General features: G+C 39.6%; 1 protein-coding gene across 2 annotated transcripts; it reads right to left on the reverse strand.

Annotated features, from left to right (window-relative positions):
* Positions 1-201: 201 nt before the first annotated feature.
* Positions 202-12,974, reverse strand: slitrk5b (SLIT and NTRK-like family, member 5b). Of its 2 annotated transcripts, XR_013629626.1 has the most exons (3): positions 12,670-12,974; positions 6,051-12,284; positions 202-5,787 (listed from the first exon to the last, which is right to left on the reverse strand). XR_013629626.1 is itself a non-coding variant. In XM_058082542.2 (2 exons), exon 2 carries the CDS (start codon positions 12,228-12,230, stop codon positions 9,630-9,632), a length of 2,601 nt encoding a protein of 866 aa, XP_057938525.2. In that variant the 5' UTR covers positions 12,231-12,284; positions 12,670-12,974; the 3' UTR covers positions 6,022-9,629. The 2 variants fall into 2 exon arrangements, 1 of the variants encoding a protein (XP_057938525.2); XM_058082542.2 differs by lacking the exon at positions 202-5,787 and having other exon boundaries at positions 6,022-12,284.
* Positions 12,975-13,852: the final 878 nt, after the last annotated feature.

Genomic DNA, 13,852 nt, shown 5'->3' on the forward strand with positions numbered 1-13,852 from the left:
CTTCCAAAAACCACTTCCACATGTCCAAAAGGAGTAGGAAGAAGCAAAGCTTATTAAATCCTACCCCTCCATCTGGTACTTTTACAATCAGTAACTGTTACATTTGTTCACTTCCTGCTTTCCTAATATAGTTTATAATTTCACTACTGTGTTTTTGTGCAATGACAATAAAGGGAGTCTATCTATCTATCTATCTATAGTTTATTTATTTTTAATTTTTAATTTTTAATTTTTAATTTTTAATTTTTAATTTTTAATTTTTAATTTTTAATTTTTATTTTTTAATTTTTAATTTTTAATTTTTAATTTTTAATTTTTAATTTTTCTCCTCTCTTGTAGAGAAGTATTGGATTGGATTGGACATTTTTAGCTAATTGCTTATTTTTAGCCTTATGCATTATTTTAGCTGTTTGAAGATGAACTATATCAGCAAGTTGAAGTATTTGTGATTTTAGAAATAAGGAGTTAGCATATTATGAATTATCACTACTACAGAGAACACACTAACTCCTTATATAGCCTTAGTCTTCGCATTTTGCGAGATCAAATTTCAATTCCATGCCTATTTTGTAAGAGAGCCTGGGGCATGTTCCTTCTCAGGCCGTTTGCGAGCATCAGATGTCATTTGGTTTACATGGTAGCATTGGTCACTGAAGTCTCTGGGTGATGCTGACTAAAAAGCCAAGACATCCCAAAGTTCCTTATGTAACACATTCACATTCGTTACAGCCCATTTGCTTGATTGAAACCATGAAACCTGATTTGAAATTTTAAAGTGGCCATTTTAATTTTAGTAATGTCCTAAAAAAATGCCAATGGGGATTTGAGCACATTATAATATTCACTAGGGGCTGGGGGGGGGGGGTGGGGGGGGCTGAAAGGAACACACAAACAAGGCCATGTGTAATGAATGCATATATTGTATTCACTAACAACCCAAGACACAGCACATATACAAGTTATTCCTTTGTTTGCATTTATGATATTTCAGTCCCTGCTAGCCTGCAGAGATATGCTGACAACGCCCCCCCCCCCCCAACAAAATAAACACAGATTTAATTAGTACAGAGAATATGTTTGTTCTTTTACAACCAATGTTTGTATCCTACCTTAATGCATTACTGCCACACTGGAAGCAAAGAATTACGTCATAATACTTGGACTGTTACTCAGTCCATATCCTCAAAGGGACACGGGTGTGCTGGAGCCTATCCCAGCTGAGTTTGAGCGAAAGGCAAGGTACACTCTGGACTAATCTGCAGCCAATCACAGGGCACATATAGACAAACAACCATTCACACTCACATTCATACCTATGGACAATTTGGAGTCGCTAATTAACCTAGCATGTTTTTTGCAAACTCCACACAGAGATGGAGGGTGGAATTGAACTTGGGTCTCCTAGCTGTGAGGCCTGCGCGCTAACCACTCGACCGCCGTGCAGCCCAGCCCTAGAAGTACAATTGTTAAACTACAAAATATTTTGTTAGTTAGCAACAAAGTGCTGGAGCCTATCCCAGCTGTCTTCGGGCAACTAGTGGCCAGCCAATCACAGGGCACATATAGACAAACAACCATTCACACTCACATTCATACCTATGGACAATTTGGAGTCGCCAATTAACCTAGCATGTTTTTGGAAAAAAAATGTTAATATGAGAAAGTCGAATAAAGTTGTGTTGCATTGAAAAAAACTGCAAAATACAGTCACAAAGAAGAAGGAGCAGTAATGTTATCAAGGTCAAAAGTCATATTACATGAAAAATAATATAACAAAAACAGCCTAATGTTATCAAATGTAATGTTATGTTATAAAATAGTCATGATATTATAATTTTATCAGAATGAAAGTTGTAGTGTGAACATTTTCTTTTCAATTGCGACACAATTTCTTTCTCGTTATATTTATTTTTGCTTGTAGAGCTGTGACTTGGAGGAAAAAAGTCTAAACTTATGGATATAAAGGCATAATATTACAAAATAACTGATATTATTGCATAGTATTATGACTTTTTTCCCACTTTTGTTTCATCATAAATCCACATTTCTGCTGTTTTTGTGTATTTATTGTTATCCAGTGTGGCTGTAGTACTCATTGGTAACATACAATGTGTGATTTTGACCACCCATCCCAAGTTATAAAAATCTGCTGATGGTTATTAACGGCATACATAGATTTATTCATGATATACAGGATGTACCTTGTCTCCTGAGGGCGATGCTTTTGAAGGACAGTCATTACATCATCAACATAAAGAGCGATTTTCCATCCATTTATAGTGCTTTTCCTTTTACTTTGCATTTAGTATGCTTGCACACAGTTGGACACACATTTAAAAAAAAAAAAAAAAAAAAAAGAATTTCTTCACGAGTGGATCAGTGGACGGTAAAATGCGTTAGAAGGCAACACACCACACCAAGACGGCATGCACACAAGGTCCGCATATAGCCATGGCCCTCTAATTAGCTGACTTAAGACGACAGCTTCAGTGCTAAATACTGCAAATAATGTGCATTACAGTCTCAGGGAATTATTAAAAATATCCACTCAGACACTTGTTAGACTGCATAATTTTAAAGTGTTTCTGGAGCATAGATCACAGTATGCATATTAAGACAACAACTGCATTCATTTGTTGTGCTTTTCAGTCCAATATACAGCATGAAGAATAAATACTCTTAGTTGAGTCAGGTGTTTATAATGCCGACATAATCCTGAACAGAAATATATTGTATTTGCATTTTCAGATATAAAGATTTATCCATAATGTTGCACAAAGCTAAGTATATTCGACTGATTACGGTCAATTCGGAAGTAGAAGTAGTATTAGGGCCTTAAATGATGTCACAAAGTATCAAGACTAAAGTTGTAATTGTATAAGAATAAAGTTGATAATATCATATTTTTTAATATTGTGAAAATTATGTTTTTTTTCCTGAGATTGTGCAAAAAAAGCAATTACGTTACATTTGGAGAACATTTATGTTCATAAAATGACGCATTTTTTTCTTGTAATATTCAAGACAATCGTTATTGTTAGAATCCTATTCTCGTATTTCTCGCTTCTTTAAAAAAAAAAATCGACGAATCGCCACATATGCTAGTATATTTATTTTCAGTAGTTTTACTGGAATAAATATTTTTGTGCAATTTATTTATTTTTTTTTTTACGCCAAATTACTGGCAACCAGTCCAGGGTCTAGAACCGCCTCTCGCCTGAATTACTGTGTGTTGAGGAATATTTTTTTAAATAAACATGTCAGCATGTGAATATTGATTTACTATTTTTTGTGATATTCTGACTTTTTTCCCCACTTTTTTTTTCTGTAAACATATACATTTATTTTTGTATTACAAGAGAACATAATAATCTGACCCCCCAAAAATCATAATTGCTGCATTTTTTATGCCACTTAGACTAAGTTCGCAGGGATATGCTGGAGCCTACCCCAGCTGACGAGAGACTGGTTGTCAGTAATTTGGACATTAAAAATTTTTTTTTGAAATTGCACAAAAATATTTATTCCAGTAAAACTACTGAAAATAAATATACTAAAATAATCTTGTAAATTTACATCTCTTGTGTGGAAATATTACAGCTTTATTGTCGTAAAAGTACAAACTTTTTATCGTGACAGTTCTACTTACGAAAGTCTCAAATATTACAACTTCATTCAGTAAAATTACAACTTTATTCTGATGTTTCTCTGAAACTGTAAAATTCGCAACCTTTTATCCTATAAGTATGACTTGGTAGTATTGTAATATTTTGTAATATTTCAACATAATTCTATGATTTTAGCTTATATATTTAGCGGTGTTTCTTCAGGGCCCTGATACTCCTTCATGGACGATAATATGCTTGTCAGTTTGTACAGTTCCAAGTCGAGTGTATATGGCTATATATTGTGCCTCCATAATATTAATATGTACTGCACATTTCAGGAAGTGACATCATCGCCGACTTTCACAAGTCAAAAGTGCATTGTTTACGAAAAGAAAGCAAAAAGGACAAGGTAATAGTCGCATATAAAAGTTTACATGGATTTGTATTGCAAATGTACAAATCATTCGTCCTGGTTAGCATTCACACTTGTCATGTTTGTCATGTTCCAGTACTGCTTGTCAAGTGTGAATGTCATCCAAAAATTGATGTGCACCAAACAAGCAGACCGAGACCACTTGCGGGATGTGTCTCGGACCTGTTGCAAGTAAACTCTGGTGCGGTTCACTTCACTTGAGCTCAAATGTCAACACTAAGCGGACCAAAAACAGACTGTGTGGAAAATGCAAAATACTAAATGTTTAAAAAATGCGCTGGAATTGCTGTCTCGCTGTCTCGCTGCTCTGATCTCTCTTTCTGTTTGTGTGTCTTTAAAAGTATATTTTATAAGCTTTTTTAAAAAAAAATAAGCTCTCAAAATACAGCAGAATATAAAAATAATCCAAATTTTCAACCCAACAGACGACATTTTGAATCCTCATTGTTGCAATTAATCGGTTCGAATATTTTTGTAGTTACAGCACAGAAAATCTTTTTTACAACCTTCAAAATCCGGTTTGTAACATAATTAGAGCTCTCTCGAGATGGAATAACACCCCTACAGTCACCTTTACACTTGTATTACCCAATATGATTGACATAATGCATAATGCAAAACCTTTTTTTACAACCTTCTAAATCCGGTTTGTAACATTATTAGAGCTCTCTCGAGATGGAATAACACCCCTACAGTCACCTTTACGCTTGTATTACCCAATATGGTTGACCTAATACATAATGCATAATGCAAAACCTTTTTACAACCTTCTAAATCCGGTTTGTAACATTATTAGAGCTCTCTCGAGATGGAATAACACCCCTACAGTCACCTTTACCCTTGTATTACCCAATATGGTTGACATAATGCATGATGCATAATGCAAAACCTTTTTTACAACCTTCTAAATCCGGTTTGTAACATTATTAGAGCTCTCTCGAGATGGAATAACACCCCTACAGTCACCTTTACACTTGTATTACCCAATATGATTGACATAATGCATAATGCAAAACCTTTTTTTACAACCTTCTAAATCCGGTTTGTAACATTATTAGAGCTCTCTCGAGATGGAATAACACCCCTACAGTCACCTTTACACTTGTATTACCCAATATGGTTGACATAATGCATAATGCAAAACCTTTTTTTACAACCTTCTAAATCCGGTTTGTAACATTATTAGAGCTCTCTCGAGATGGAATAACACCCCTACAGTCACCTTTACACTTGTATTACCCAATATGGTTGACCTAATACATAATGCATAATGCAAAACCTTTTTTACAACCTTCTAAATCTGGTGTGTAACATTATTAGAGCTCTCTCGAGATGGAATAACACCCCTACAGTCACCTTTACCCTTGTATTACCCAATATGGTTGACATAATGCATGATGCATAATGCAAAACCTTTTTTACAACCTTCTAAATCCGGTGTGTAACATTATTAGAGCTCTCTCGAGATGGAATAACACCCCTACAGTCACCTTTACACTTGTATTACCCAATATGATTGACATAATGCATAATGCAAAACCTTTTTTTACAACCTTCTAAATCCGGTTTGTAACATTATTAGAGCTCTCTCGAGATGGAATAACACCCCTACAGTCACTTTTACACTTGTATTACCCAATATGGTTGACATAATGCATAATGCAAAACCTTTTTTTACAACCTTCTAAATCCGGTTTGTAACATTATTAGAGCTCTCTCGAGATGGAATAACACCCCTACAGTCACCTTTACACTTGTATTACCCAATATGATTGACATAATGCATAATGCAAAAACTTTTTTTTACAACCTTCTAAATCCGGTTTGTAACATTATTAGAGCTCTCTCGAGATGGAATAACACCCCTACAGTCACTTTTACACTTGTATTACCCAATATGGTTGACATAATACATAATGCATAATGCAAAAACTTTTTTACAACCTTTTAAATTTGGTTCGTAACATTGTTAGAGCTCTCTCGAGATGGAATAACACCCCTACAGTCACCTTTACACTTGTATTACCCAATATGGTTGACCTAATACATAATGCATAATGCAAAACCTTTTTACAACCTTCTAAATCCGGTTTGTAACATTATTAGAGCTCTCTCGAGATGGAATAACACCCCTACAGTCACCTTTACCCTTGTATTACCCAATATGGTTGACATAATGCATGATGCATAATGCAAAACCTTTTTTACAACCTTCTAAATCCGGTGTGTAACATTATTAGAGCTCTCTCGAGATGGAATAACACCCCCACAGTCACCTTTACACTTGTATTACCCAATATGATTGACATAATGCATAATGCAAAACCTTTTTTTACAACCTTCTAAATCCGGTTTGTAACATTATTAGAGCTCTCTCGAGATGGAATAACACCCCTACAGTCACTTTTACACTTGTATTACCCAATATGGTTGACATAATGCATAATGCAAAACCTTTTTTTACAACCTTCTAAATCCGGTTTGTAACATTATTAGAGCTCTCACGAGATGGAATAACACCCCTACAGTCACCTTTACACTTGCATTACCCAATATGGTTGACATAATGAAAGTAAATAAGCCATTTAAGACCCAAATAAGACTTGTGTGTTACTGTCAATGTGTTCCGGTGCTATATGGGGGGGGGGGGGGGGGGGTAAGTGAGATGTAGACAGGAAGTGACGTCGGGTGGTTAGAGTTGAGTTTCGGCGTGGTGTGGGAGTTATGGCCACAACAGTAGCCCGTGTTTTAATTGGGGATTTTTTTAATTCGGAATTCCGCCGATCAAGTCTGGTGCTTGTGTGTCTCACCAATCTTTAATAGTAATTATTGTAGAATAGTATAGATCTTGTTTTAGGCCAACAATACATACAAGTGGTTTAAATATGCATATTTTTTGGACTAATAATAAGCCCTAAGAACTGAGCATGATTTATGAATTAATATTTTTTTTTTAGTTTGCAGCGCATAGTAAGGGATTATTACTGTGTATCTTTTGTGTCATGAATGCAGCACAATGGAGTCCTTAATTGATGCATATGTTGTTTGTATGTTACTCATAGATATATATATATATATCATATGAATATGTTTGCTCTTGTATTACGCCCCAATGTTGATGTTTTGTTTGGTGCATGTGGACACATTTCATAATCATAACCCTTTTTCTATTTTAGAGTACATTTACAGCATGACTCAATTGAAAATGGTCCATAATCCACTGTGGGAAGCTTTGGGGCAACACCAACGTTTGTGGCAGATTATCCTGCAAGCAAAAGTTTAATTTTCTCTCTCAGTCTCAATCTGCAGGCGACGGAGCACACAAACGCTAAGCTTTGGTCATCTGTCATTGTTTGTTGTTCAACGTTGTAACTTTGTCTCATATTCGGGTAAGATAGACGTCAACGTAAACGGGCACTTTTGGAGATTGTGGTAAATATTTGTTGCTTATTTTTTTTAAAATGGAACATATCTTCACGGCTGATTAGCACTAATGAAATGCAGCTAATTTGAGAGTTAAAAGTCACATTATTGCAAATGGAATAGCTCGAGGGTGCATCTTATGAAAAGATGAGTCATCGCAGGGTGGGGGACGGGGGACGGGGGGGGCGGGGGGGTGCTGACTTTCTGCTTGATTGTTCTTATTTACACATTTAATTGGAGCTGTTTAAGCAGCGCATACATGCTGACTTCAAGCTCATTAACATGCGTCTCGGGTCGTCCTGTCCAAGTGGATTCTTAACGTTTTTAGCCCTCAGGTGATCTGGCGTTACTGTTCCATATTCAAACAAGTGCATGTTGTGGCCTTGTTGAAAAATAAAGTGTTCTAGAGTTTAAAATATTAATACTCCGGTAAAGGAAGGGACAATAGAAATATTACGTGTATAGTTACGGGCTTTCAAATAAGATATGACCAACACAAAAAAAAAAAAATCCAAATAATCGTCTTTACATATCCCAGCTGTCCGGGGTACACCCTGGACTGGTGGCCAGCCAATCACAGGACACATATAGACAAACAACCATTCACACTCAGAGATACCCGAGGTAACATTATTAGAGCTCTCTCGAGATGGAATAACACCCCTACAGTCACCTTTACACTTATATTACCCAATATGGTTGACATAATGCATAATGCATAATGCAAAAGCTTTTTTACAACCTTCTAAATCCGGTTCGTAACATTATTAGAGCTCTCTCGAGATGGAATAACAACCCTACAGTCACTTTTACACTTGTATTACCCAATATGGTTGACCTAATACATAATGCATAATGCAAAACCTTTTTTACAACCTTCTAAATCCAGTTTGTAACATTATTAGAGCTCTCTCGAGATGGAATAACAACCCTACAGTCACTTTTACACTTGTATTACCCAATATGGTTGACCTAATACATAATGCATAATGCAAAACCTTTTTTACAACCTTCTAAATCCGGTTTGTAACATTATTAGAGCTCTCTCGAGATGGAATAACACCCCTACAGTCACCTTTACCCTTGTATTACCCAATATGGTTGACATAATGCATGATGCATAATGCACACTCACATTCATACCTATGGACAATTTAGAGTCGCTAATTAACCTAGCATGTTTTTGGAATGTGGGAGGAAACCGGAGTACCTGGAGAAAACCCACGCATGCACGGGGAGAACATGCAAACTCCACACAGAGATACCCGAGGGTGGAATTGAACCCCGGTCTCCTAGCTGTGAGGTCTGCGCGCTAACCACTCGACCACCGTGCAACCGCATTATCATTCTCACAATCATCATTGTCAGCACATCTCTAATTAGCACTCAGTAACGTAATAAAATTTTACTTTTTTGCATTCCCACATAGTTTTGTCTTTTGGGGCCAGAGGCGGGGTACACCCTGGACTGGTGGCCAGCCAATCACAGGACACATATAGACAAACAACCATTCACACTCACATTCATACCTATGGACAATTTAGAGTCGCTAATTAACCTAGCATGTTTTTGGAATGTGGGAGGAAACCGGAGTACCCGGAGAAAACCCACACATGCACCGGGAGAACATGCAAACTCCACACAGAGGGTGGAATTGAACCCTGGTCTCCTAGCTGTGAGGCCTGCGTGCTAACCACTTGTCCACCAACCATTTTTGCCATAAATTTTTTTCAGCGTTTCGATTAAAACAGCTCCAAAAGTAATTTTGTCATTTTCTGTTCAAATGTGAAAATTTAGTATAATTTAGAAACTTTAGTATAAAATCCTACTAAATTGTACTGATGCCAAGCTGTAGTGTTGAGACATACAAGAATGCATACAATGACAAAATGAAGTGCTTCATATACTATAGTACAAAAACAGTTGCACTGACATCACCCAAAGCGATATTTTCCAAATATATTGATCAGATCTCAGTGTTCCCCCAATCTGAATGAAACCACTTGTGATTGGATAGCCTGACATGCAGCGGTAAATGTCACTTTTTCCCAATCCATTATACTCACGACGACGCTATAAACCTGTTTTTGCAGAACGATCAAATTCCTGATTTACTGTTTCTTTCCCAGCGGAGTGTTTGCCACTGACTGACTGACGGCGCTTACTTAAAACTGAGTAAATGTTGTTCTTTTCTCAAGCACCTCAAGGTAATCCGGATCAATGTGAAGCTTAGCTTTCAGTTCCCAATACTCGCTCCTGTTTGGCTCCACATAAACAGTACTTGGCGCCGTGCAGTACAGTATTGTCTGTTGTACTCTGTCGGGATGTACGTACTGATGCCTTGCGTCAAAGTCCGACGCGTACTGATTGGACGGACGTGTGGTGTGCCGGCACGGGAGTGTATTGCTGTATCGTGGGTTCTGGTCCTGATTGAGTACTTCTCGGTAGTACGACTGATCATCTTGGTGTAACGTTGAAGGCTTATTGAGAGGTTCGGGGGTAGTGGTGCTGTATTCAGAGCCTATTACGTTACTAGCTGCTTCTTCATCGGAGTTGCCCAGAAATGGGCCGCTCAGCTCATCGAAATCCCGAAATCCTTCCACTGATTTGCAATCTGCGGACGTTTGGCCTGTAGTTCTGCATGTTTGCTCCGTTGGGGGTGGGATATACTCATACACATGTCCAGCAGATGTCCTGACCTTTGGGATGGTTCCTTTTTTGTATAGTCCGTACTCCATGTTTAGAGAGCTGATGCAAGCATTCATGGAGTTGTTGTGCTCCTTTTGGCTTTTTTGGTGTCTCTTCCTGATTGTTACGAACAATCCTGCGGCTACGAAAACCGAGACAATGAACATTAACAGAAGTGCAAGGATCATCACCGATAACGGGATAGCACCGTATTGTGTCTCGGAGTCCAGCGGCGTTTCGATGGTAATGGTGCTACCGGGGAAGGATTCCTCCGAAGGTGGTACCATCGACGGCGGTGTAGCCGTGTTATTCGGGCAGAAATTTGCCATTTTAATGTAGCGCATATCTTCCCCGGCGAGTCTTTTGGGCGAGCCACAGATGACGTTGTTTACGACGGTGCCGGTGCTGAGCTGTTCCAGCCACATCTTCAAGTCCAGAATGCTACACGAGCAATCCCAGGGGTTCTCGTACAAATCCACTTGTACCAACGCCGTCAGTTGATCGATGACACCGCCGACGGGCAGATACCGCAGATGGTTGCTGCGAAGATTGAGCCTGGCCAACGTGAGACCGCTAAACGCTCCCACCGGTAACGTTTTCAAGAGGTTGTTGTTCAAAAACAGAAGCTGGAGTTTGGGGACATGCTGGAAGGTGTCCGCCGCAACCTCCTTGATCACGTTGTATTCTAAATACAAGAACTGTAAACTCTCCAGTCCGCAGAACATATCCTCTGTTAGGTGGTCTATCAAATTCCCATTAAGGTAGAGTCTCCTGAGATGAGTCAAATCAGCAAAAGCTTTCTGGTGGATTTCAGCGATCCGATTGTTCCCCAGATGAAGCAAATCTAATCCGGTTGCCTCAATGAAATCTGTTCTCCGCACCACAGGGATATAATTCCCCGTGAGATACATCTTTTTAGGATTGTAAGGTTTGGGATCTAAATCGGAAATGTGCTCGATTTTTCGTTCCTGGCAGTTGACATTGAGGCCGAGGTCTGAAATCTGGAGGTTGCAAGTGCAGGCAGACGGGCAGTCCAAAGGCACGGGGGATTTGGTTTGATATGAAATAATTTGACCGTAATTCTGAGGTTTGTTCGCGGCCAGACGAGCAGTCGGTCTTGATTTTAATTTCCCCGACTGCCGAGGTCCTTTGGTGGGTCTGGACGATGACCTTGCGATACCGGATGAGGTTAAGGAGGCCGTGGCGATAGCCGGCGTGCTCCTGTAGTAGGCGTCTGGGTTCAAATGCGGCAACGGCGGCATCTCGTACTCGGCAATGGCTCTCCTGGGGCACAGTTCTTGCTTTGACACCTCGTCAAGATCCCTCCCGTGGAGGCGGAAGGGGAACTCGCAAACAACGTCTCCGACCAACGCTGCGTACGATATGCTCTCCAGCCACGTCTTGAGTGCGATCAAGTCACAGGAACAGTTCCATGGATTCTCCTCCAGCTGCAGCTCCACGACGCCGTTCATGTGCTCCAGCAGACCCGAGTAAGGAAGCACTTTCAGCTGATTCCCCCTCAAGTCCAGATGAGTCAGCGGTACATGCTGGAAGATGTTCACAGGCAGAGTGGATATCAAGTTGTCGTTGAGAATCAACACCTCCAGGTGTCGAAGTCGGCCGAGGGAGTCGGGCGCCACTTGAGTGATGTAATTATAATCAAGCTGCAGATACTCCAGACTTTCGAGGCCCCAGAAAAGCTCCTCCTTCAAGGCATCAATTTTGTTACTGTTGAGATGTAATCGTTTTAATCCCTGAAGTCCTGTGAAAGCTCCGGCTTCAATCAGGGATATCTCGTTATTCCCCAGATGTAATATAGTGAGTCCTCGATAGTCGACGAAATCATTAGCGGCGAGCTTCCTTAAAAAATTCCCAGTGAGCAGCAAATGATACTGTGGGAAGTTGAGCGGGTTGATTTCAGAGATACTCCCGATTCCCTTATTTTCACAGCTCACCGTGAGTACTCCCTCTCTTTCCTCGCATGCACACAATCTTTCACATAGTCCTCCTCCGTAAGACACTCCGACCGTGCACACAGAGGCTGCACTCAGCAGCACACAAGAGAGCCAAAGATGCATTTTCCCGCCGTCCGAGCTCAGCTCAGAGTCCCGCTAAAGTATCCTCAATGTCATCTGGAAAAAAAAAAAAAAAAGCATGAAAATGTAATTATAGAGCACGGCGATGACGTGACGCGTTCAGGCGGGCAACTTCACAACACAACCAGCTGTAGCCTGCACAAGTCAAAGCCTTATTCGTCGCTACCCAGAGGTAACTTCCGACCGTGTGACTGCTGATTTTAAAACGGCTCAAAACAAAGCAGCGGGGAGAGCGAATGAGACAGAGCGAGAGGACTCCCTCAGGCAATGTAAATAACAAAAAAATCAAGGTCAAAGCCAGATGTAAGCCCCGGAAAAAAACAAACCACGTCTCAATAGAAAACACAAAGGCTATTTTTTTGAAGCTCGATAATCAATACACGTGGTTTCATTTAGTGCGCTTCTTGGCAGAAATACGTACCTTACACCCAACATGGGTTGAAACACAGACTCTCTCTCAGCATGTCTTTTATGTCTCATCTGTCAAAAAGAACTGCAAAAAAAAATCCAGTTTGAACACTCCTCGGTTGTCCGGAAGAAAATAGTACAAAAGAGAAAAAAATGCTGATTGACTGTAAATGCTTCTCTTTTGACACGCTGTGCAGACGCTGATGCTGCTGCGCCTGGTAACAAAGTTCTTTATTCTCTCTCTCTCTTCCTCGCTCGCTCTCTCTGCATCTCTCTCACTCCATCCCTTCCCCAATGGTCGGGAGGATGTCAAGTCATTTCATTTCACGCAGAAAGAATCAGCTCACTGGAGCATCATACCGAGAGATGTAGAAAGAGAGCAAGAGAGAGAGAGAAAAATAAATATATGTTGACCTACCTTTTGGAAGATCCCCCCCCCAAAATATCAATAATTGATGCTGAAACGGTTTGTTTTAAACCCGCTTAGCACGTTATTCATACTGAAAACAAAACCTCCACCAGGATGTCACGTTACATCATCATTCTCGTTGCCTAATCTGTCAATCCGTTTGGGGTGAGGCTGACAATGGCAGATCATAACAACTGATGTTATACCGTAACTCACATTGGATCGGGATGGAGTACGATACCTGACGCCTTGTCACATGTTACATTTCAATCAGTTTTGGAGAGAAGGAGGAAAAAAAAACGACTGGACTGGACGGTCCCAGTCACATCGAAGCAGCACTAAATTGCTTACAGAGGAACCTTAATAGTCACGTCCCCCACTCTGCATAATGCATGAACACAGTGGGACCGGCCAGTGGGACTATTGATCTGTCGCCAGGAAAACCAAATGAGAAATAATGGCTCACCGTGTTTTATTTTTCTATTTGTCTATTCAAACGCAAATAAATGAGTCAGATAATAAATGACTCATTGCCCCCCGCTTGAATGTTTTCACCTGGTGTTGATGAGAAGCAAACAGTTGTGGCACGATGAGTGTAATTAGTGTGAATTATTCATATGTCCCACTTTTGTTTAGCCAATATGCCAGGGGGCTGCAAGCTAATACACACAAATATTTTGTGTTTGTTAATAAAATTGTTCATCTAATAAAATTAAAATATAAAATACTCAATAAATTCATTCATTCATTCATTTATTTTCTCAAGGGTTGAGTCACAAGGGTTGCT

This window comes from Doryrhamphus excisus, linkage group LG12 (genome assembly GCF_037039965.1).
Source record: "Doryrhamphus excisus strain RoL-2023G ecotype Guam linkage group LG12, RoL_Dexc_Guam_v1.1, whole genome shotgun sequence".
Classification (NCBI taxonomy): domain Eukaryota; kingdom Metazoa; phylum Chordata; class Actinopteri; order Syngnathiformes; family Syngnathidae; genus Doryrhamphus; species Doryrhamphus excisus.